General features: G+C 52.0%; 9 protein-coding genes and 1 non-coding gene across 10 annotated transcripts; 4 read left to right on the top strand and 6 right to left on the bottom strand.

Moving 5' to 3' along the window:
* Positions 1 to 1720: 1720 nt before the first annotated feature.
* Positions 1721 to 3109, top strand: BO66DRAFT_317597 (phosphatidyl synthase; the record flags this gene model as incomplete). Its single annotated transcript, XM_025643567.1, has 2 exons — positions 1721 to 2088; positions 2149 to 3109. The coding sequence occupies 2 exons, from the start codon at positions 1721 to 1723 to the stop codon at positions 3107 to 3109; spliced, it is 1329 nt and encodes a 442-aa protein (XP_025506279.1).
* Positions 3110 to 5198: 2089 nt separating this feature from the next.
* BO66DRAFT_436528 (uncharacterized protein) lies at positions 5199 to 6305 on the bottom strand (the record flags this gene model as incomplete). Its single annotated transcript, XM_025650930.1, has 1 exon — positions 5199 to 6305. One exon carries the CDS (start codon positions 6303 to 6305, stop codon positions 5199 to 5201), a length of 1107 nt encoding a protein of 368 aa, XP_025506278.1.
* A 954-nt stretch (positions 6306 to 7259) lies between these two features.
* On the bottom strand, positions 7260 to 7349 carry BO66DRAFT_t95. The gene has a single exon. It is a non-coding gene; the product is annotated as a tRNA-Gln (tRNA).
* Positions 7350 to 7612: 263 nt separating this feature from the next.
* Positions 7613 to 9645, bottom strand: BO66DRAFT_469771 (lipase ROG1 family protein). Its single transcript, XM_025652745.1, has 2 exons — positions 9193 to 9645; positions 7613 to 9129 (listed from the first exon to the last, which is right to left on the bottom strand). Exons 1-2 carry the CDS (start codon positions 9270 to 9272, stop codon positions 7797 to 7799), a joined length of 1413 nt encoding a protein of 470 aa, XP_025506277.1. The 5' UTR covers positions 9273 to 9645; the 3' UTR covers positions 7613 to 7796.
* Positions 9646 to 9957: 312 nt separating this feature from the next.
* Positions 9958 to 12366, top strand: rex3 (putative RNA exonuclease Rex3). Its single transcript, XM_025645095.1, has one exon. It carries the CDS (start codon positions 10151 to 10153, stop codon positions 12152 to 12154), a length of 2004 nt encoding a protein of 667 aa, XP_025506276.1. The 5' UTR covers positions 9958 to 10150; the 3' UTR covers positions 12155 to 12366.
* Positions 12156 to 13421, bottom strand: BO66DRAFT_390153 (60S ribosomal protein eL22). The gene is made up of 4 exons (XM_025646940.1): positions 13306 to 13421; positions 13042 to 13077; positions 12776 to 12972; positions 12156 to 12706 (listed from the first exon to the last, which is right to left on the bottom strand). The coding sequence occupies exons 1-4, from the start codon at positions 13318 to 13320 to the stop codon at positions 12580 to 12582; spliced, it is 375 nt and encodes a 124-aa protein (XP_025506275.1). The 5' UTR covers positions 13321 to 13421; the 3' UTR covers positions 12156 to 12579.
* Positions 13422 to 14017: 596 nt separating this feature from the next.
* BO66DRAFT_345366 (DIM1 family thioredoxin-like protein) lies at positions 14018 to 15131 on the top strand. The gene is made up of 5 exons (XM_025644544.1): positions 14018 to 14308; positions 14374 to 14407; positions 14462 to 14509; positions 14593 to 14835; positions 14929 to 15131. The coding sequence occupies exons 1-5, from the start codon at positions 14228 to 14230 to the stop codon at positions 14952 to 14954; spliced, it is 432 nt and encodes a 143-aa protein (XP_025506274.1). The 5' UTR covers positions 14018 to 14227; the 3' UTR covers positions 14955 to 15131.
* A 249-nt stretch (positions 15132 to 15380) lies between these two features.
* Positions 15381 to 16906, top strand: BO66DRAFT_36220 (translin). Its single transcript, XM_025645060.1, has 8 exons — positions 15381 to 15606; positions 15685 to 15721; positions 15807 to 15860; positions 15935 to 16068; positions 16183 to 16288; positions 16360 to 16445; positions 16494 to 16643; positions 16700 to 16906. Exons 1-8 carry the CDS (start codon positions 15541 to 15543, stop codon positions 16772 to 16774), a joined length of 708 nt encoding a protein of 235 aa, XP_025506273.1. The 5' UTR covers positions 15381 to 15540; the 3' UTR covers positions 16775 to 16906.
* Positions 16907 to 17037: 131 nt separating this feature from the next.
* On the bottom strand, positions 17038 to 17802 carry BO66DRAFT_436522 (glutathione peroxidase; the record flags this gene model as incomplete). Its single annotated transcript, XM_025650929.1, has 2 exons — positions 17038 to 17618; positions 17760 to 17802. 2 exons carry the CDS (start codon positions 17800 to 17802, stop codon positions 17038 to 17040), a joined length of 624 nt encoding a protein of 207 aa, XP_025506272.1.
* A 1499-nt stretch (positions 17803 to 19301) lies between these two features.
* On the bottom strand, positions 19302 to 19725 carry BO66DRAFT_409764 (CTAG/PCC1 family protein; the record flags this gene model as incomplete). The annotated part of the gene is made up of 2 exons (XM_025649201.1): positions 19302 to 19593; positions 19685 to 19725. The coding sequence occupies 2 exons, from the start codon at positions 19723 to 19725 to the stop codon at positions 19302 to 19304; spliced, it is 333 nt and encodes a 110-aa protein (XP_025506271.1).
* Between the last annotated feature and the right edge of the window lie 383 nt (positions 19726 to 20108).

The following is a 20108-nucleotide window of genomic DNA, read 5'->3' as shown; positions in this document are numbered from 1 at the left end:
AGGAGGAGGAGGAGGAGGAGGAGGAGAAGCAGAAGACACAGAGGGAGCCTCTCGGCTTCGATGACGTCAAGCCCGGCGATCGGTCCTGAGGCAGTGAGGCAGCAACGATCCAATCGGCAAAGAGAAGACTTTCGCATCCTAGGCAGAAGATTTCACAATCTCACAGTACTCAACTATACACAGGGCTAAACTTGATTGAGTACTGGTTCAGGGGAACCTAAAGACATGTGTAACGTCACCGCTGATATAATAGTCATTGGGTCAGTTAATGGACCTATTAACGTTACTGTTTTCATGGCATGTTTGTACCACTCCACTTTTATTATTGATTGCGGGTAAAAACGCCATGTACGTACTTTGACCTGTGCCTAGAACAATAATGTACTGTACGGAGTACTGTAGTTACACACATGCACATAGTAAGGTAGTAAGTAGTATAGTAGTCTGTACACACACCCATGGTATTGAGCCTTACCACAATCACCTTCACCGCTTTGTGGCTACTCCTGCTTTATGGATTGTTTGTTTGGTTTCCATTGATGTCAACGACTCAACAACCTCTTCTCAACCTCCCCCCCCACTTTTCAGTGCTCTCCTCGTCCTCCCCTTGGCTCTTCCCTCATTCTCAACCGCGTTCGCCTGTTCTACACTTAATGTTGAGTGCACTATGATATCAATTCCGACGCGTGTTGGATCGTCAACTTCAGTGATGACAGACCCCACGATCTTCCCTCGACCCAAACCGGTCTGCAGCGGGAGGGAAAGTCCAGATGGAATGAATGATCGAATTTGCGCCGAGGAGCGAGTTTGCATCACTCCCCTCTCTACAGGACTGATGCATGTCCTTTGTTCGTTATCGTTGACTTTCCCACATGTTTTGGCGCCCTGACCATTGCTCTGGAACGAATCAGATTCTCAGGTTGTTCCATTCACATCATCATCAGGCATGACATGGGGCGGAGTGGAAGTCTGATACAACCCGCACCATAGACGGACCCTCTTGCTTAGGCCTTCAGCATTCAGCCTTCGACCACCGGCAATGACATACTTTGGTTGCGGTGGGGTTTACATCCAGCTGCGGTGACCACAACACACAAGGAATTCCAACTCACCACTAGGATCGAGCGGTTTGCTCTCGATGACGGTACCACGGGCTGTACTGTCTGTCCCAATTTTTCGCTACGTGCCTCAAACTAACTACGTAGAGCGCATATCCCAGATGTCTTCCACCCACTTACATATACACTCTTTCCTATATTAATGGCCTCGGGTCCAATGCATTCCCCTTTCGATTCTCAACTTTCTTCCTTTCATATCCACCGAATCAATCTTTCTCATTGCATCCTTGTGCTGGAACCGCTGCGGCCCTCCCGCTGTGATCTTCTGTGTCCACGCCAAACTTGTGTGGGCTACTCTGACAAACCCCTCAAAATTCAATTAGACTGTGTACGGAAACAGGTTCTCTTGTGAAATATTGTCTGGCTCCTCCTCAGGATCCAGTGATCGTCTTGTTTACACATACTCAAATCCGTTCCGAAAGCTTCGCAGACCTGCGACCAGTTTTCCCCAGGGGCAATCCTCTCAGCGATTGATCGATCTGTCTGGCCAGCTCAGGGCAGCTCACCGTCGACCATTTCTTGTTCTCTCCGCGGGCCCACAACGCGCTCCACCCACCCACATATCATCGTCACCCCGGGACTATCCTGTTCCACTATCCACAATGACTACTACCGACGGTTTCGGTACCCAGAGGGTATGTCGGCTGTCCAGCCTGGATGCTTCTCGGGCCGACCTCTACGGCGGCCCTAATGTAGTCCTCCCTCCCAAGCATTTGATGGCTTCTAGCGATTTCCATGATACAACTACCACAATGGAATTGGACAAGCATCAGTCAGATGTCGAAACATCGTCGGACGATGGTTCTGTGCGCGTTGCGTCCCCAGTCCCTGAGCGACACCTCACCACTGCTGATCACTTCGCTCTGGGATTCGACATTGACGGCGTCCTCATTCGAGGAGGAGAGGCAATCCCCGAAGCGGCCGCCGCCCTCAAGTACATCAATGGCGACAACCCGTACGGGGTCAAAGTGTATGTCTCCCCTGCAGCACCTGTTCGCAAGATTGACCGGGCTAACTATTCATCTTCCAGTCCTTACATATTCGTGACGAACGGCGGCGGCAAAACAGAAGAGGAAAGATGTCTGGATCTCAGTCGTCAGCTGGAGTTGGATGTCTCCCCCGGCCAATTCATCTGTGGCCACACCCCCATGCGAGAGATGGCCGAAAGATATAACACCGTACTGGTCGTTGGTGGTGAGGGTGAAAAATGCCGTCATGTAGCCAAAGGCTATGGCTTCAAGGATGTGGTCACTCCCGGAGACATCATCAAGACACGACACGACACCACGCCATTCCGCAAGCTTACCGACGAAGAATACAAGAACTCTCGGGTCATTGACTTTGACAAGACGAGGATCGAAGCAATCTTCGTGTTTGCTGACAGCCGAGACTGGGCCGGCGATCAGCAAATCATCTTAGATCTGCTCCTGTCTCAAGATGGACGTCTTGGAACTCGATCCGAGAAGTTTGATGAGGGCCCGCCTGTCTTCTTCTCCCACAATGACGTGGTATGGTCTACTTCTCACGAGCACACTCGCCTCGGCATGGGAGCATTGCGGGCTTCTCTCGAAGCATTGTACAAAGTTGTTACTGGCAAGGAGCTCTCAACCATCTCTTTCGGCAAACCGCAGATGGGTACATACCAGTTTGCTACCCGACTCCTGCGGCAATGGCGAAAAGAGAGCCATGGCATCAACAAGCCACCGGGCACAGTGTACTTTATTGGAGATACCCCTGAATCTGATGTCCGGGGAACAAATGAGTTTGACAAGACCACGGACACCAATTGGTTCTCGATTCTTGTCAAGACCGGCGTCTACCAGGATGGAACCGTGCCCCGCTACCAACCCAAGCATACTTGTGCCAACGTGTTTGAGGCGGTCAAATTCGCTATCGACCGTGAGATGGCCAAAGATGGCCAAACGCCACTGACTTCCGGGGCTGATTTGGATTCCGGCATCGACTCGGATTCAGCAGCCGCACGTCACTAAATGGAACGCTTACGCTACCAACACTAGTTACCGATTGATGCTGCGAAAGGTACCGACAAGTACAGTTTGCCCTGATCTTCTGTGGTTCACTTAGATCTTGGTTGGTCAGGGCATTGCAGCATCCTATTTACTCAAGCATGTCTTCCTGGGGCATGATTTCCAGGATTCACTTGAGGCATGAGTTTACGATAGATTTCCTTTGGATGCCACGGGTATGGAGTATGGATACATTGGCTTGTCATGGGTTTGGCGTTCTCTTCCTTCTTTTGTTCTACATATTAGGAATTCAACATGTCACTATAGATAATTTGAAATATTATTGAATCCTGAACTCAATCCGGTTACATCTTCGCAATGGTTCCCTAAATGAGCTGACTCGCCCCGCCCCTTGTGTGTACTTTAAACCATATAGTAGTCCATGGCTAGGTAGTCTTAGTAGTCTAGGACCGGGGTAGGATTGCCGCGGATACTAGACTAGTAGACAGTACACAAAAAGAGGGGCGGCGGGGAACCCTTTGTTACAGGCCCGGGCACATGCACGTCACGTCCTTCCGACCGAGTCAACAGTCAGGATATGATTTCCCGGACTCGCTCCACCAAGTGTATTGTCTCCGCGAGTGGAGTGGCAGTGGTCGGCTAGAGTCTGGAGGTGGAGACGTGGAGACCTGATGGACGGGCACGCTTGGCCTGGGTTTAGCGTATGCAGAATGAGCGCATCGAAGCATGCGGGATTTACATTCAGACCATGTGTACTTTTATGGGGAAATCGTGGGGTACATACATATGCATTCATGTGAGCTGTATTCAATTGAACGATAGCTGTGCTGATCTGATGCTGTAGGCCTGACTTGTTGCCTGTTCGTGGGTTATATCATGATCTTAGAGGGTGCCTGCGTGCGGGATTGGAACTGGGTGAGGCCTGAGGCTGTTTATTCTCCCGATTTACCATTGAGCCGTCATGTTCCTTTCCCCTCCTCCTCCTCCTCCTCCTCCTCCTCCTCATCTTCTCCCTTTCAAAATGCATCAACATGGTAGGTACTACTAACACCGGCTAGAGCGCTACAACCAAGCTACGGAGTACTAATGACCACCTCAAAGCTGACTAGTCTCCAATAGATGTCATGCAATACCCCTCTCGATCACTTGCAGGAGCATCTGGTCTGCACAGCATCACTTCTGGGGTCTTGTCCCCGCATCTACAGTACAGTACCGCTTTGGCACTCGCCATACCTACTCATCAATCCAGCGAAAATCCCTGCAACAGTTGTCCGCCAGGTGAGAACCAACCCGCTTCACTAATTCCTGGAGTGGCAAAGACCCAATCGCACCGCAATACCATATCAACTAATGCATTGGCATACAGCCATCGGACCTGACAGCTAGCGCTTCTCCAACAGAGTGTCCAATCGTATAACCTTCCAACTTGGGGTCGGCAGTCACTCTAACCTTGAATACCATATGAGGCGTACCCCTCGGCTATACCGGAACGGCCCAAGCGTCGTGCAACCAAGCCCCCGGTCATCCTCGCCACACTTAAATCTCACCACTTGCCTTAGCGTTGGAGGGGGATGGCGGGGATCGGGCTGTCATTGACTTTCACTTTACCTTTCCATTGAGCCGGTCCTGGTCGATCACGAAGGTCAGTGTTCCACAGTTTTTTCGTCCTTGGCCGCTTAACAGGACTTGGCGAGGATGTGCCATGTTCACTCATTCTTCGGTGTCCGAGGTTATCCGGCTGGGATGAGAAGGGCTGCGCCAGGTCTTCCTGATCCTGAATTTTGAGTTCCACCCGGTAATGCTTGAAAGGATTCGATTCCACGTAAGGTCTTCAATTCGGACGTGAAGTCTTGTCTCGCAGTTCGAGTCAGGCAAAGGAACTGAAAAGGCAGACAGAGCTGGGAGCCACATCACACCGTACACGGCTGCAATGTCTATTGTTCTTCACTCGTCAATAACTGATCATACTACGGCGATTGCGCATCATCAGTCGGATCTACGTCATGCTGCTCAGGGAACATCATGAATTTTTAGGTGAAAAGACTATTTTACAGATCTATCTAGAGTTACAGGGAAGCTAAGCGACATTCGGCTACCAATCCGGCTCTTCCACATCTGAGTCAATGCCACGCCACATAGACAAGCCCCCTCGCTGGATGCCACACATTAACAGGACGGTGTGCATCACGGTATTGTGCATGGTTGAACAGCCTACAAAGCCACGGTGAGAGCCCCAGTCCAAGGCAGCAGAGCACCACTCATCAAACGTTTCGTCAGTTGCTTCGGGCACGAAATGATAGTCGCTGACGGCAAAGTAAATATCTTGCAGTGCTACATCACGGACCATGAGTTGTCCCGGGTACAGCTCCAGGAAACGGACATTCCGTTCAACATCCAACAACCTGTAGACGCCACGGGAGAAATTGCATCTCAGATTTCCCAGCTCATTCTCTTCCAGATCCCAGAGCGCTTGGGCTTCGAGGCTCACCCGAAAGCTACAGAAGCCAATCGTGCAGCCCGACAACCGCCAACGTAGGCCCCATCGATGAGAGAGGAACGCCTGCACTATCTGCTCGTGTGCCGCGCCGTGTATCTCGGGCGCCAAGATCAATGGCCAGCGCGCATTCAAGGTCTCTTGCCGATGGTTGATATGATCCATCAGGATCTTGCTCGGCTCGGTGAGGAGCTCCAGCGTGGTCAAGACAACCCCGCGCAGCTGCGGGTTGGGTACTCGCGGAGCCTGCTCATCGTCGCCCCCATTGTCCATGAGATCGTATGCCCTATGCCATACTAGCCGCTCGAATCCCGCGACAGTGCAAGTCCACTCCACCTCGACCTGGTCTCCCAAGCCCGGCGGCAGCTGCTCCCAGGCTTCTTCGTTCTCGTCGGGGATATAGACGAAGATGATCAACGGTTTGGCCTCCGGCACACGCGACGGCACGTGGTCCTCGAATTCATATTCGCTTCTATCGTCAAATCCGTCGTCACTTTCGCCAAGGTCTTCTGTGCCCGTGGTGAAAGAATCAAAAGGCGTGGCTCGCAATAGCGGGTAGTCCGGCCGCCACGCCGCGTTCCGGTCGACCCCAGGGACCTTGCTCAACCACTCGGCGGTTCTCGCCATTTCGTCCCCGTTGTTCATGGTCTGAGGCACCGTGGGCGTGGTAGCGCCAGCAGGGGCACGGTCTCTGAATACACTCATGGTGACTGTTGTTGTTGCAGGATCCTAGAAATCCTGTTCTGGTGCCCCGGGAAAAAATGCTATAGTGTAGGTGTAGCGTAGGCGTGGTGTTTCTGAACGCTTTCTCAGAGAATAAAAATTAGCCAATGCTACACGCACGGTCTTCTGACTTGCGGTTTGGAATATGGTGTCATCTAAGGCAAAGAAACGAGTATACAGATAGATGTCGTTGAAGCCTTTCGAGCTGCATAAATCGCATACTCAGGTCTTCTTCTGGTGGTGCACCTTCCAACGGGGGCTTTCCATTAACAATATCTGCTTCTCAGCAATTAACTGGTGTGTTGACTAGATTACGCAGTCGTTATCATGGAACTTGCCTTCATGTATACAGTAACACGCAACAGCAAAGGTTGGATCCTGAGGAAGGCGCGGTGGGTTCCTGGGGACGCCGGTCTAAAGGGGACAGGGGTGGTAATGACACGATCAGCGTGCTACATGTACTGACAGGCTCTATGAAAATACCATTGTCAAAATTCACTAGAACCTATTTGACAAGCTAATATGACAGTAAAGGCTGTACTTCTGCGGGACAAACAAATATGCCTTGAACACACGCGTGAACACAAAGCATTGAGCTTGTTCGATCACCCCACCAATCCCAAAGCGAAAGATTGATTAGAAATTTGACACTGCCCGCCTCTTTCAAGCATCCACATTCTACTATCAAATAGAAACTGCAACCACCCCAGCTAGATAGGGCTGATATACCTATTTTCTCGGCAATTCAACACAGAGTACGGAGTACCCGCAGCAAAGCGCGACAGGTCAGTAGACCTGGCAGACACTACTAGCAGAGTATTCCATACGAAGTGTCGAATATCTACCAGCCGCACAAAACGTGTTCTCCGTCCTTGCTGAGATCAGTGGTAGAGTCAGCGCGTTGGGGGAAAAAAAAGGGTGATGCACAAAAAGCTAAGGTCGTGCCCGGGTTCGAACCGGGGTTATTGGAACTTTCTGTCAACTTGACGTCAAAATCCAAAGTGATAACCACTACACTACACAACCTGTAGATGTCATACTGAGCTAACTCTAGTCTTATGATGACACTGCAAAACTAACGGGGAGGTTGGAGCTAGATTCACTAATTGGCTTTGTTTGGTGTTGATTCGCGAATGGGGCTGATTTATGGTGTTCGGGGAATAGCATGTTTGTTCCAAGAGTGGGGGGCTTATGTTTTGTTCAGGAACAGTGGAAGGGTTCACGTTGTGTAGGTGATGTTTAGGAGAAAAATTCAGATCGAGCGTCGAGTATAGTGTTGCATTGTAGGTGTGATTCTATCTATCTAGTTCCCTACATACACCAAGTGACTAACTAACGCCTTCTTCGAAAAAGCAATCCCCTTGCATGCTGTCTTTGTGTATCAGAATAAGAATGGCTATGTATTTCTACGGTCGCGCTGGGCTTCTGTCCCAAACATACGCCCTCTACCAAAAGGTGATGATGGGCAGGGTCTTATATCTCAAACTCCTGGTCTAACCAATGCTTCACGACCACCTGGCCCTCGTCGAATCCCCTCTTCTTGACTCGAATGATGATAGCGGCGTGACTATGCCGATGGTTATGGATCCAGACCGGGAACTTCCGGAAGCCCACCGAGTTCAGCGAATCGATGATGGAGAACTGCGCCGGAGTCAGTGCCAGCGTGGGGAATTTCTCGCTCGCAAAACTGTCGGTCGTGCTGCTGCGCCGGAGCAGAGGTTCGATGTCGTCTTCATCGAGTTTGCTTTCCAGGTCCGTCGCGGATGAGGTTGTTACTTGACGTCTCTTGTGTGCGTCGGATGTCTTCTTATTGGATGTGGTGGTGGTGAAAGACAGATAATCGGGCTTCTGGCGAGCGCCGGCGCTCTCGAAGACCTCCTCGACGACGTGTTGGACCTCGTTGACTAGGACGGGCACGCGGTAGCGGTCAAAAATCCTGCGCGAGTGTGCGGCCTCGTGGTGGCGGATGCGGCGTTGGCTGCGGAAGTTCTGGACCACTGCGTTCAAAAGGAATAAGGGCACGCCGATGATGACGAAGGCCGTGAAGAGGGTTTGGAAGGGCAGGTTCGTGAAGAAACTGGCGACCTGGCGCTGGAGCTGCTCCAGCCAGGACGGACTCGGGGGCTGGACGACAGTGACGGGCTTAGTGGCATCGATGACGACGGGCTCGTACCCCTCCACGTAGTCGAACTGTACATTCTCCAGGTCCTCGAAGGGGTTGATGGCTGAGATGGCGGTGGTGTAGAAGATGGTGGACCGGTCGTTGACGATGTTCGAATAGACGCAGCGATGCTTGAAGGTCTTCAGCGCCTTGATGAAGATGCTGTCCGGATCCGCCAGCACGCTGAGCAGCGGGCGCCCCGTATCGCGAAAAGTGTCGATCATGAACAGCTGCTTCCCCGACATGGAGATCGTCCGGGGCCCCACATTGTTCCACAGGAAGCCCCAGGTCCCCTTCAGCGGGAAGCGCACCCCGACGTGCGGCGAGACGAAGGTGGTGAAGTTGACGGGCTCCAGTTTGTCGAGCCACCCCCGCGCGTAGAGCAGTCCCAGGGCGTATCGCGCCACCAGCCCTCCGAGCGAATAGCCGACGACACTCAGTTTCCGGATGTTGTGGCCTTCTTCGGCGAGTCGCTCCAGGGTCTCTTCCACCTCGTGGGCTAAGCGCTCCCCGCCGAGCTCAATGCCATCGTAGGTGTAGTTTCCGGAGTTGCGCTTTGCGGCGAGGATGTGGAGGCGGTCCTCCTTGTATCGGTCTCTCAGGGAGGTGGCGATGAAGTCCAGGTGGGAGGGATTACCCCATAGTCTGACGTGACATGACGGTCAGCAGAAAATCTCGTTGTCTGCATTAGTCGAATGGTCTTCTTACCCATGGACCAACACGCAGAGATGATCTGCTTTGCGCGACGTCTCAGCCGGCGTACGGCCGTTATCAAGCTCCAGCTCCATAGTCAATATGTGGAAGTCAAGAGTTTCCTCTTGCGATCAGGGTCAACGGGCGGTTTATGTAAGACCTCCTCAACATTATCCGCCAGACTCCGCCGGATTTAGGCACGGTTTTATCGCGATTAAAGGGGCCATGTGGCTGCTTCCTTCGTTGTCCGACCGTCAAGCATTAAGTTCCCTCGCAAAGGGGAGCCCAGCAAGCGCTGACTCAGCACGATAACGAGACGTCATGTCCTGGTGCCTGATGCAATGAATGGCCCAGAAGGGCCGGTGGCAGTTCATATCAGGTGTCTCGGGCTGGGCTTTACATGGAGCTGGTGAGGCTGAGCACTGCGCAAAACACATTCAGGTAAGTCACTGCCGTCACTGCCGTCACTGCCGTCTCTGAGCCTCCGAATCTTTCAAATGATGGATGGTGATTGAGGTTGAGGATCAGCAAGAGGGTGCGCCTTTGTCTGTTCGTGTCTGGTGTTTGCATCATTTGCACCGCGTTCATCTCCAACACGTGCAGTCAGTCTAGCCTTTGGACGCTTTCCCTTTCGACATTCCACTCAATATTCTCTTTGTTATTCGGATCTATGAAGGACTGAAGACAGACTGGCTACCTTGGCTAGACCCTGAGCAATAATTCCCTGCTCACTCACATCTCAGTTCGACATGATCTTCTGTTTTTAGCTCCAGGACTAGCCGCATCGCTTCTCCCCCGCGGCTTGCCAAACACCGAGTCATTTATCCATACAAGAGAAGCGCAGCGCCCGATTGGTCTCTGCTTGGATGCTTGCTGTGTTGCAATGAGTATTGGTTGTCACTCTTTTGGACTATGATCTCTCATCTTTGCCTGTATCTCTCCTTGAGCATCTTATCTTTACCTACTCCTCACAATGTTCGCCCCCCTCGGCTTGTTTAAGGACATACCTTGTCCGGAGGGCCAGAGCTGCTCCCTCTTGACTTGCATGTTCTCTCACAAGGATTTCGCTCCAATTGATGATAGCCAAAAGACCACCTCGGCCGTTGTCCATGCATCAACTACGAAGCATGGAAATGCCGCGTCGTTGGGGAATTCCGCCCACACAATGTCAGCCGCCGCAGATACGAATGAGAGAGAACCGAAGATCTTGAAGAGGGATTCTCCACCAGCCCCATCCAAAGCTGCAGGCTCTGGGCCAAATGCTTCGGCCAAGTCTTCACCCGCGCCTCAGCCGCCGGTGCCTTCACAGCCGGTCAAACTACAGTCACTGTCTCGAAGGGTCTCTCCGCCACCGAAGCCAGCATCAACAGCGGTCAAGACGAATGCGCCTACGCCTGTAAAGCCCCCGACAGCGGGGGCGGCGAAGTCGCGCCCGCCGAGGCAGGCTCCCCGGGAAAGTTTGAATCCCCGCATGTTGACGAAAGCGCCCGCGCCGCATGGAACCAGATTGTCCATCCTAACGAAACTGCATGCTGCCATGTCTTCGCAGAACGAGAAGATCGCCAAGGACAAAGACAGTAAAGACAAATGGCTTGTTCTCACACCCAATGAGCTCATCACAATGGCTCTGGACGAAGAGGAGAAGACCGCCCGGGGCAATCCGAGCATATACGCTAATGTTATCAAGCTTCGCATCGTCCGGTTCATGAAAATGACTAAAGAGGAATGGACGACGGAGGTCAAGAATCACCTGAACGAGCGGTACTACAAAATCGACCCCAACGCGGAGCAGTCGAGGCCGCAGGCTCTTAGTACGGGGTTGAGCGCAGAAGCGGAGATTGCACTGGCAGGTCAGCTGGTTACTCCAGTTGAAGGGCTTGAACAATTTGGATATGTCACAAAGGCACCTTCAGCTGCGGAAATCGAGAGTGCCAAGAAAGGTGTCGCGGAATCGAAAGGCTGGGAGAAGTGTGATCGGTGCGGTGGGAGGTTCCAGGTCTTTCCAGGCCGTCGCGAGGATGGCTCTTTGACGTCCGGGGGAGAATGTGTTCACCACCCTGGGAAGCCGTTCTACCCTCCAAGAAGACAGACGGATCATATAACAGGACACAAGGAAGCTTACTATTCATGTTGTAATGAAACGTTGGGTACTTCTTCTGGCTGCACCAGAGGCAAGACTCATGTCTACAAGGTTTCAGAAACCAAAAGACTTGCTTCTGTTCTCCAGTTCACGGAGACGCCAGCTCAGCCATTCAAGGGGCCACTTCCACCGGTCTGCTTCGACTGTGAGATGGGCTATACCACGTTAGGATTGGAATTGATCCGACTAACCGCGGTCAGCTGGCCTCAGGGCAAGCCACTTTTGGATGTTCTCGTCAGGCCGATGGGGGAAGTATTGGACTTGAACTCGCGGTTCTCTGGTGTCTTTCCTGAACACTACACCAAGGCTATGCCCTATGACGGTTTCCAGAAGGAGGCGGAAGCGACACCACATGAGAATGATGAGGCAGAGGAGCCAACCTTGAAGGTTGTCGATTCGCCGGCTGCAGCCCGCGCTCTGCTATTTAGTCACCTTCAACCGGATACGCCGTTGATCGGACATGCGATCGACAACGACTTGAATGCTTGCCGGATAATCCACCCGACAATCATCGATACCGTTATGCTATATCCCCATCCGCGCGGATTACCGAATCGGATGAGCCTGAAGACCTTATGCCGAAGACATCTCGACCGCGACATACAAACAGGCGGTAGTCTCGGTCATGATTCGAAAGAGGATGCAATTGCTACAGGTGACTTGGTCAGAGTGAAGGCAGTTGAGACCTGGAAGGTGCTAAAGTCGAAAGGCTGGCAGATCCAAGGCGACAAACTAGTGCCCCCACCGGGGACAGAGAAGGCTGAAACTGGAACATCAGCGGGGAGGCTTGGACCCGGTGCCGGTCACAAGAGAACGAATGCTAGTCTGGGCCCGTAAAGTAACGTCGTTGAGACAAGCCGCTATACTGCAATTATCCTTATATAATGTGATACCCATCCTACGTCTACGTGCCAAAAAGAGGGTGAGATATAGGTTTGCTTCATTGATTCATATCTACCATTCATAACGTCATGAGTAGATCGAGCGACGACAAACCCAGCGAATGAGTGTGGAGGTCGCCTTTTCAGGTGTAAAACGTCCACTGCCTCGAATCCAGACTGAGCGAGAAGCCACGCAGGAATCCCTCCCAATGCGCACACCCATAATCTCCAACCAGACTCATCCATCCTAATCCCGGTGCATGGAAAAATTTGACATTTCGCAGACCCCCCAATAGCCGGAGTAAAGTGTCCAAGTCTGATCATTTTTTCCGCGTTTTTATTTTTGGTTGTCTATTTGCTGCTTCTAGAAGAAGAGAGAATTTACTCCTCGTCCTCCTCACCCTCGTCGTTGACGACGTTGTAGAAGCGGAGCTCGTAGACACCCTTGGAGGTGGAGACGACGCGGAGCCAGTCACGGAGCTGCTGCTTCTTGAGGTACTTCTTGGTGCTGTTGAGAGGCGAAGAAGACTGAATCAGCGATTCGCTCTCGCCTGACTTTTCGGAAAGGTGGACTTACAGGTACTTGAGGTAGCGGCCAGAGAAGGGGATGTGGGCAACAACCTCGATCTTGCCCTCACCAGCCTGGGAGATGACGACCTTGTCGCCGAGGTTGCCGACACGGCCCTCGACCTTGATGCGGTCGTGGAGGAACTTCTCGAAAGCAGAGAGGTCGAAGATCTTGTCGCTCACGGGTTGGGAAGCGTTGATGACATACTACGGAGGGAAAAAAAATTAGCTTCATGCCTTGATTTGGATGTTTTGCGATTGGGGGCTCAAACATACCTTCTGGGTGACCTTCTGGGCCTTGCGACCACGAGCCTATTGTCGGGGGGAAAATACCATTAGCCTACTGCTCCATGATGGCGAAATCCCAAGAGAGGTTCATGTATCCATGATCCCAAAGAATCTTTTTCAGTCCTCTTTTCCGTCTGGAAATGTTCCAGCGCCAGCGCCAGCGCCAGTGCCAACGCTATCATGTCCAGACGGTCATGGATAGATGAACTCTCATGGGGGAACAGCAAAGCGATTTGTGGAAAGGAAACATACAGCAACGGGAGCCATTGTGACTGTAGGGGGGATTTTCTCGGGGGATAGAGAGAGAAAGTAGCTGGTCGCAAAGAGGTGAGTATCCTGCGCCTGATGGGAGTTGGGGGGGAAAGAAAACGTCCGCTAGGGTACGGGATGGTCAGATCTCGCTGCTGAGGGTCGAGTGCGCCCCACTAATCCGCTTCGGGCAATGTGGCTAGGGCTTGATTTTGTTGATTAGGGCTTCCGCTCGTCATATGACTGGTCCGGAGTTGTGGCCTGGTTATTGAGGCATTAATCATTCTGTCCTGCCTGAGGCAGAAGGTGCCTCGCTTCTGGTCGAGGTAGCCGACGCTAGTGCGCTAGCGGCGCACGGACCTCCTTGCCGACAGGATAAATACCTCTCGCGGCCCGCCTCTCTTTAGACCTTTTCTTCTTTTCTTCTCCAGCTCTCTTTGCCTTTTGGCTTAGATCAAGTGTAGTATCTGTTCTTTTCAGTTTAATCTCTGAAAGTGTTCTAAGGAACACAACATTGATTAATCTTATTTTTGTACCCTGTGGTCTGACCTCTGTGCTTGCGCATGTCGGACCACACAGTGTCATTGGGCTTACACTACCCCCAATCGACGCGAACCACCTTTTTTTCATCAATTCTGTCGGCTTGCCGACTAGTTGGAGAAGAAAATATCCTCCCTCACTTGGCTTGAGCCACAATCTACACATCGTAGTTCCTGATGCCATTCCCGTGTTTTTCCTCGCTGTAGATGTAAATTGAAACGCCTGGAACCTTCGCGGAGAAGTAAAACGCTACCCAATCGTCCCCCGCCCACTGCTCTTCCTCATCTGTCCTCCACGTGATCCCGAACTACATCTCTCGTTCGTGACTGCAACCACTTCCTCGCGAATCCCACGACTAGCACCAGAATCGCATCCGTAGTTCATCATGGGTTCCGTCGTGTTGCCGCACCTGCGTACCGCCTGGCACGTCGACCAAGCCATCCTGTCCGAGGAGGACCGACTTGTGGTGTGTACCGCATCTACTACTTCCCTCCTTCCGACACCCAACTGATAAACCAATGCTCGTAACAGGTCATCCGATTCGGTCGCGACCATGATGTCGACTGTAAGCTCCTTCGTTCTCACCCTCCGTCCTACATCAGCTAACCCTCCGTACCAGGCATGCGTCAAGATGAAGTCCTCTTCAAGATCGCCGAGCGGGTCAAGAGTACGTAGAATCACCCCACTCCAACCCCCCCAGGCACTTCTTTTGGCAGCAAGTGATCACTCACACCAAGGCTGTATTGACAGACTTCGCCGTGATCTACCTCTGCGACATCGACGAGGTCCCCGAGTTCAACACGATGTACGAACTCTTCGACCCGATGACCATCATGTTCTTCTACCGGAACAAGCACATGATGTGTGATTTCGGCACGGGTAACAACAACAAGCTGAACTGGGTGCTCGAGGATAAGCAGGAGATGATCGATATCATCGAGACGATCTACAAGGGAGCCAAGAAGGGCCGCGGTCTGGTGGTTAGTCCTAAGGGTATGTATTCCTTCCTATCGGTTGTTCGGTTGCGTTACGGTCGATGGTGATCTATGGGGGATTTACTCGATGGCTGACTGACTGGGTATGTAGATTATTCGACGAGATATCGTTACTGAGTTGGTTGGTTGGGTTGGTCGCGGTCTTGGGTGTGGGTGCGTGGAAGGCAGGGATGGGAGGTTATTTTGTGTTGTTCTTAGTCTAATGAGTTTATGAAATGGGTAGAGCAGCTGGATATGCGGTTGCCGGCGAGTACTGTTCTACAATAGATGGTTGTTGGAATATATTAGATTGGCTGCAAAGTCCCGTTGTAGTGTTCGTTCGCGATTTGAAGATATAAATCTGATACTCAGAGCTCTCTCCGTGATGCAATATATCTTGCTCCCAGAAGCTCCACAAGATAGACATACTAACACTCGAATGATTAGACTGCAACAATCCAACACTTTCACATCAAGCAAGTCAGAACATTAGCCCATCTGCTGCGATTCGTTTCCAAAAATCGTCACAATTGAACTAAATCGAGCGAGCGGGAGAATCTCCTTCCTCCCTTCCTCCCTTCCACCTCTCGCCCCACAATTTCTTCCTCACGGCGTTACCTGACGTAACAATCAAACCCCCCTCTACCACATCTGAGTCGAGACGATCAGAGAGAAATCAGACCCCACCAACAATTCCAACGATCCAGAAAAAAAGATATTCAACATGATCGACCACCAAATCTTCGAGGATCTCCAGTCGAAGATCGACGAAGAGACCGCCGTCCGCGATGTAAGAAAGCGCAAGCTCCGCGCCAAGCCCACCGCCCCCCAGCGAAAAAGCAACGGCGACTGAATAGCTTCCAAACAGGAACTTCATGATATCGTGCAGACGCTGGCACGAAAGGGTACCTATTCCTTCCCAATAGAAAAGCTTCCTATGGGGGCTAGATGGCGCGAAAGGAACACACGTCCTCTGATGACTGGGTACAGGACGATCCACGCAAGCAATTCTTTCGCGCGCCCACTCGACGCCTGCTGGTCAATGTATGTATCTTCAGGCTTTGGATTCGGGTCCTTGGGGCTTGAAACCTGGGAAGGTAGCTGATAGGGATGGGCAGTGAACCCCGTTCTCGGCGATGTGACCAAGGCGATCTTCGCTCAGAGAGATGAGGTCGCTCGGCTGAGGGATGTAGCGGATAAGCACCCTTTCTACAAGTACAATGGGGTGTGGACGCGGGAGCTTCAGAATTTGGTGCGTGCGTTTCCTCCGCCTATTCCTCTCCGCGGCTCTCGTTATGTCGCTGCTGCTGGTGGGGTGTCATGGGCAGAGTCTCGGTGAAGATACGAAGGCTAACCGCCGGACTAGGTCTCGTCGATTGAGCTCTGCGCCTGGCTAGGCGGTCTGGGAGAGTACAAGTCGAGCCCCTCGGCTTCATTCTTGACGATCGAAGAGATGGGAAAGTTTCTGGGCGGTGAGTTTCCGATGGCTTTAAGTCTGGGTAAGAAGGTGTTTTTGTGAAACTGACGACTGTCTACCCCGCAGTGCCTGTCAACCTGAAGGAAGAGGATGCTTTCCATCTGACCATTGAGGAATATCTCCTCGCGTTGATTGCTATGGTGGAAGAACTGGTCAGTGCTCCCACCCCTCTCAAAAATGTCTCTAAAAATCTGGTACAGTCTCGTCTTGCGGTCAACTCGGTCACATTGGGTGACTACACTCGCCCCATGCAGATCAGCAACTTCATCAAGGAGTTGTTCGCTGGCTTCCAGTTGCTAAACCTGAAGAACGATATCTTGCGCAAGAAAAGTGATGGGATCAAGTACAGTGTAAGTATTTCCCGACTGCTGCTGTTGGATGGCATGCTGATTGGCTCGTGATACAGGTCAAAAAGGTGGAAGACGTTGTCTACGATTTGTCGCTGCGCAACTTGATTCCCAAGGATGGTGCTACTGCTTGAGAAGATTATTTTACAACTGCGTTGGACGGATCTCAACGACTTTGATGGGTGTTCGCAGAGCTCATTCCAGTCTGTTTCATATTAAATCAATACACGGAACAAGATTGCTCGTCAGAGTCAAAACGAGCATTGTATTCATGAAAACCACCACCTAAAAGACACAGAACAAAAAACAAGGAAATGGTATCACACTTGAAACAACTCACGCAACTTCCCACGAAACCGAACTAGACTCTCCCAACGTAATCCGACCATTATGCCCTTTAGAGGTTGGCCTCAGCACCCTCAGCAGGAGTAGGCGCGGCAGCCGCCGCCGTAGCAGTAGGAGCTTCCTCAGCTGCAGTAGCACCCTTGGTCTGGGAGGCCAGCTTGCCCTCCTTCCGCGCCTTCTCGATCTCCTGGACGATGGTGTCCTTGAGCGACTCGGGCTTGGTCAGACTGGCCCAGCGGCCGACCACCTTGCCGTCGGCGGAGATCAGGAACTTCTCGAAGTTCCACTTGATGCGCTTCATGCCCAGCAGGCCCGGCTGCTCCTGCTTCATCCAGGTCCACACGGGGTGGGCCTTGTCGCCGTTGACGTCGAGCTTGCCCAGCACGGGGAAGGTGACGCCGTAGTTGAGCTGGCAGAAGGACTGGATCTCATCGTTGGACCCGGGGTCCTGGCTGCCGAACTGGTTGCAGGGGAAGCCCAGGATGGTGAAGTCCTCCGGGTACTGGGCCTTGAGCTCCTGGTAGAGGGTCTCGAGCCCCTTGAACTGCGGGGTGAAGCCGCACTTCGAGGCGGTGTTGACGACGAGGACGACTTTGCCCTTCACGTCGGTGAGGGGGAAGGGGTTGCCCTTCTCTGTTTCGAATCAGAAGAACGAATTAGTTGAAGCAAAGAGGAAATTTGGGGAAGCTTTTGCTTTTTTTTTTTTTTTTTTTCTTGGTATGTGGAGGGGTAGATGAGCGGGGAAAAGGGAAAAAGGAAAGGTGCAGGACGTACTATCGACGGGCTCGAAGTCGTAGAAAGTGGTAGCGGAAGACATGTTTGCGAGGGATGAACTGAGTCGCAGATGGTGGTGCGTTGGTGAGAGGGTGAAGTATAGTTGTAGTTGTGGTGGTTGTTGTTGTTGTCGCGAAGGACGAGGACGAGGAGGAGTCGCAAAGAAGTAGGAGTTGCTGTTGCGGAGCGGGGAAGGAAGTGAAATGCAGGATTGCGCAGGGAACGAAGGAAGGATTAACCGTGGTGTGACCGATGGTTTATATGCGATGGACACAAGCAATGGTCGGCGCATGGGGGGAAATACTTTTTTCAAACCGTCTGTCGGGTTGTTTCTGTACCAACAATCCAGATAATAATTACTTCTCGGATGTTCAATGAATTTGTCTGGACCACACGTCTCTATCGGGGGTCGACGTTTCCGAAATCCGAATGGAGACTACCTTAGTGGAAAGAAACTACTCCGAGTAAAACTGATTGACTAACTTACTTCAGTGATCAGAAGCAAAGGAAGAAAAAAGAGAGAGTAGGACGATGTCATCATCCTTCAGAACGGCGGGTCGATCGATTGGAATTGGGTTTGTCATCTTTGGCTGTCCAGAACATCCCCCGGTCCCGGTCCTATTGCTGCTTTGGGAGCCAGATTCCCTTTTTTTTTTGTGAACATGAACTGACATATGACCACTTGCTGCCCTTGTTCCCTCCCCCCCACTCCCTGCGCGGGGCAGAACATCCGTAGTATCTGGTACTAATTTAGAAGTGAATAATGACGGTTGCAGAATTCCAAATACTTTTTCTCCATTAAGCTACCTTACTACTCAATCTAAATGAACCGGACTGGAAATGGCCCGATAGGATTTAAGGGAAAGTGGAGTCTCATACCTAGGCTGACGAGCGTCGACCTTTTTCCGAAGCTCGTCCTGCTCTAAGCCTCTGATCCAATTATCCCGCCGGGTCTCGGGCTCCGCTTATTGTCAGCGTTTTTGTGGTTCGGTGCCTTGACATTCGATTTGAAATGTATTGTTTGAGGCTGTGCTTGAGTCTTATGAAAGGTATAGATGTACATGAAGCCAGCATGTGCTTGCATAAACGTCTTCAGACAAATCAACCCGAACCAACCCAGCCGGTCAGACGTATGTCTCCGAGAGGCGAGAAACGAAGAATCTCGTGTCAGCCACCGCTAGGACGACTGAATCCTTGCGCACTAACCGCACATATCTCACTGTACAGCCCCCTCCGAGGCGTGCACTTTGGGCTTTAGAAGAATCCTCTGACGACCCTGCATGCCAGTTTCCAGGGCTTTCTGCAAGCCCCTGCCGCAGAATCCCTAACAAGGCCCGATCGGGCCCGATACCGGATTGCCTGATCACACTGGGTTTGAACGATTCCTTCCTGCCTTTTTGCGTGATGCAGTTGGACCATCTATTGTAGATAGAATTGGCCGGCCGAGGAACTTCTTCGTCCCTTTCACTCTTTGCTCTCTCCCACCCAATGTCGATATTGAGGTAACCCCCCTCGTATCTTTTTTTCTGTCCCAGCCCGAACTCATTTCGCATCCCCCATTTCCAGCACATCCACGTCCAGCTCCTCCATGACCCCAAGCACAACTCCTAGACTCTCCATGAATCCGTTGACGGCGACGCGGAGCATCCGGTTCGTGGTCGCATAGTACGTCGTCTCCAGGACGGTCTTCGCCGCCTCCTCGGCGGCTTGATCTCTGTCCGGGCTGGTCAGGGTCAGGGTGCGCTTGACGAAGGGGGAGAGCTCGGCATCGACTTCGAGTGTACGGAGGGCTGACGAGGCGAGGCGGTTGGTTGGGAGAGGAAGGGAGATGGTCCTGTTTGCGGCGGTTGTCAGAATTTTGTTAATCGCGGGGGGTGCCTCGGGAGGTTGAGAGCTCTGGAATCGTCGCGAAGGGAGCTACTCACAAGTTGTAGGGAAATTCGGTGGCGGACACGGAAGCACTCATTTTGATTTGCGGGACGTGTGAACGTGGTCGGGGGTAGGAGGGCAAGCTTGGTAGCTGGCGATGGCGATGGTTATGGGGCGTGTATTCTGGTCGGGGGATCAGAATCGAGCCAGCCCGCTGAAGCCTGGGCGGGGAGAAGTGGGATGGATGTTCGATAAGAGATGAGTCAGCTTTGGTGCCTAAGGCTAACATTCTTGATCCTGGTGCCCATAACTGAACATTACTCGCTTTGGTCAATGTTGTGACGTCTTCAACCTTGGACATTGGCTGTTTTCCTGGGGCAAAATAAGGAGGCTTGATTTACCCAGCAGTATAGTTGGTTTTGCTTCTACAACTTGCATTTGTGTAATTGGGCAGCAAGCTTAACGCTCTCATCATTGTCT

Source organism: Aspergillus aculeatinus (assembly GCF_003184765.1).
Source record: "Aspergillus aculeatinus CBS 121060 unplaced genomic scaffold BO66scaffold_12, whole genome shotgun sequence".
In the NCBI taxonomy this organism is placed as follows: domain Eukaryota; kingdom Fungi; phylum Ascomycota; class Eurotiomycetes; order Eurotiales; family Aspergillaceae; genus Aspergillus; species Aspergillus aculeatinus.
Note: the sequence above shows the minus strand (reverse complement) of the source record. Positions and strands in the feature narration are given on the sequence as shown.

What these genes read in the sequence shown, in the direction of transcription:
- BO66DRAFT_469771 (XM_025652745.1), bottom strand. Translation starts at nt 9,272, where the DNA reads ATGGAGCTGGAGCTTGATAACGGCCGTACGCCGGCTGAGACGTCGCGC. An exon ending in CTCTGCGTGTTGGTCCATGG is followed by an intron (nt 9,130 to 9,192) that starts GTAAGAAGACCA and finishes ATGTCACGTCAG; the next exon opens with ACTATGGGGTAATCCCTCCC.
- rex3 (XM_025645095.1), top strand. Translation starts at nt 10,151, where the DNA reads ATGTTCGCCCCCCTCGGCTTGTTTAAGGACATACCTTGTCCGGAGGGC.
- BO66DRAFT_390153 (XM_025646940.1), bottom strand. An exon ending in CCCAGAAGGTCACCCAGAAG is followed by an intron (nt 12,973 to 13,041) that starts GTATGTTTGAGC and finishes TTCCCTCCGTAG; the next exon opens with TATGTCATCAACGCTTCCCA. An exon ending in GGCCGCTACCTCAAGTACCT is followed by an intron (nt 12,707 to 12,775) that starts GTAAGTCCACCT and finishes GCCTCTCAACAG; the next exon opens with CACCAAGAAGTACCTCAAGA.
- BO66DRAFT_345366 (XM_025644544.1), top strand. Translation starts at nt 14,228, where the DNA reads ATGGGTTCCGTCGTGTTGCCGCACCTGCGTACCGCCTGGCACGTCGAC. An exon ending in CCGAGGAGGACCGACTTGTG is followed by an intron (nt 14,309 to 14,373) that starts GTGTGTACCGCA and finishes TGCTCGTAACAG; the next exon opens with GTCATCCGATTCGGTCGCGA. An exon ending in GATCGCCGAGCGGGTCAAGA is followed by an intron (nt 14,510 to 14,592) that starts GTACGTAGAATC and finishes CTGTATTGACAG; the next exon opens with ACTTCGCCGTGATCTACCTC.
- BO66DRAFT_36220 (XM_025645060.1), top strand. Translation starts at nt 15,541, where the DNA reads ATGATCGACCACCAAATCTTCGAGGATCTCCAGTCGAAGATCGACGAA. An exon ending in GCAGACGCTGGCACGAAAGG is followed by an intron (nt 15,722 to 15,806) that starts GTACCTATTCCT and finishes GACTGGGTACAG; the next exon opens with GACGATCCACGCAAGCAATT. An exon ending in CGCGGGAGCTTCAGAATTTG is followed by an intron (nt 16,069 to 16,182) that starts GTGCGTGCGTTT and finishes CCGCCGGACTAG; the next exon opens with GTCTCGTCGATTGAGCTCTG.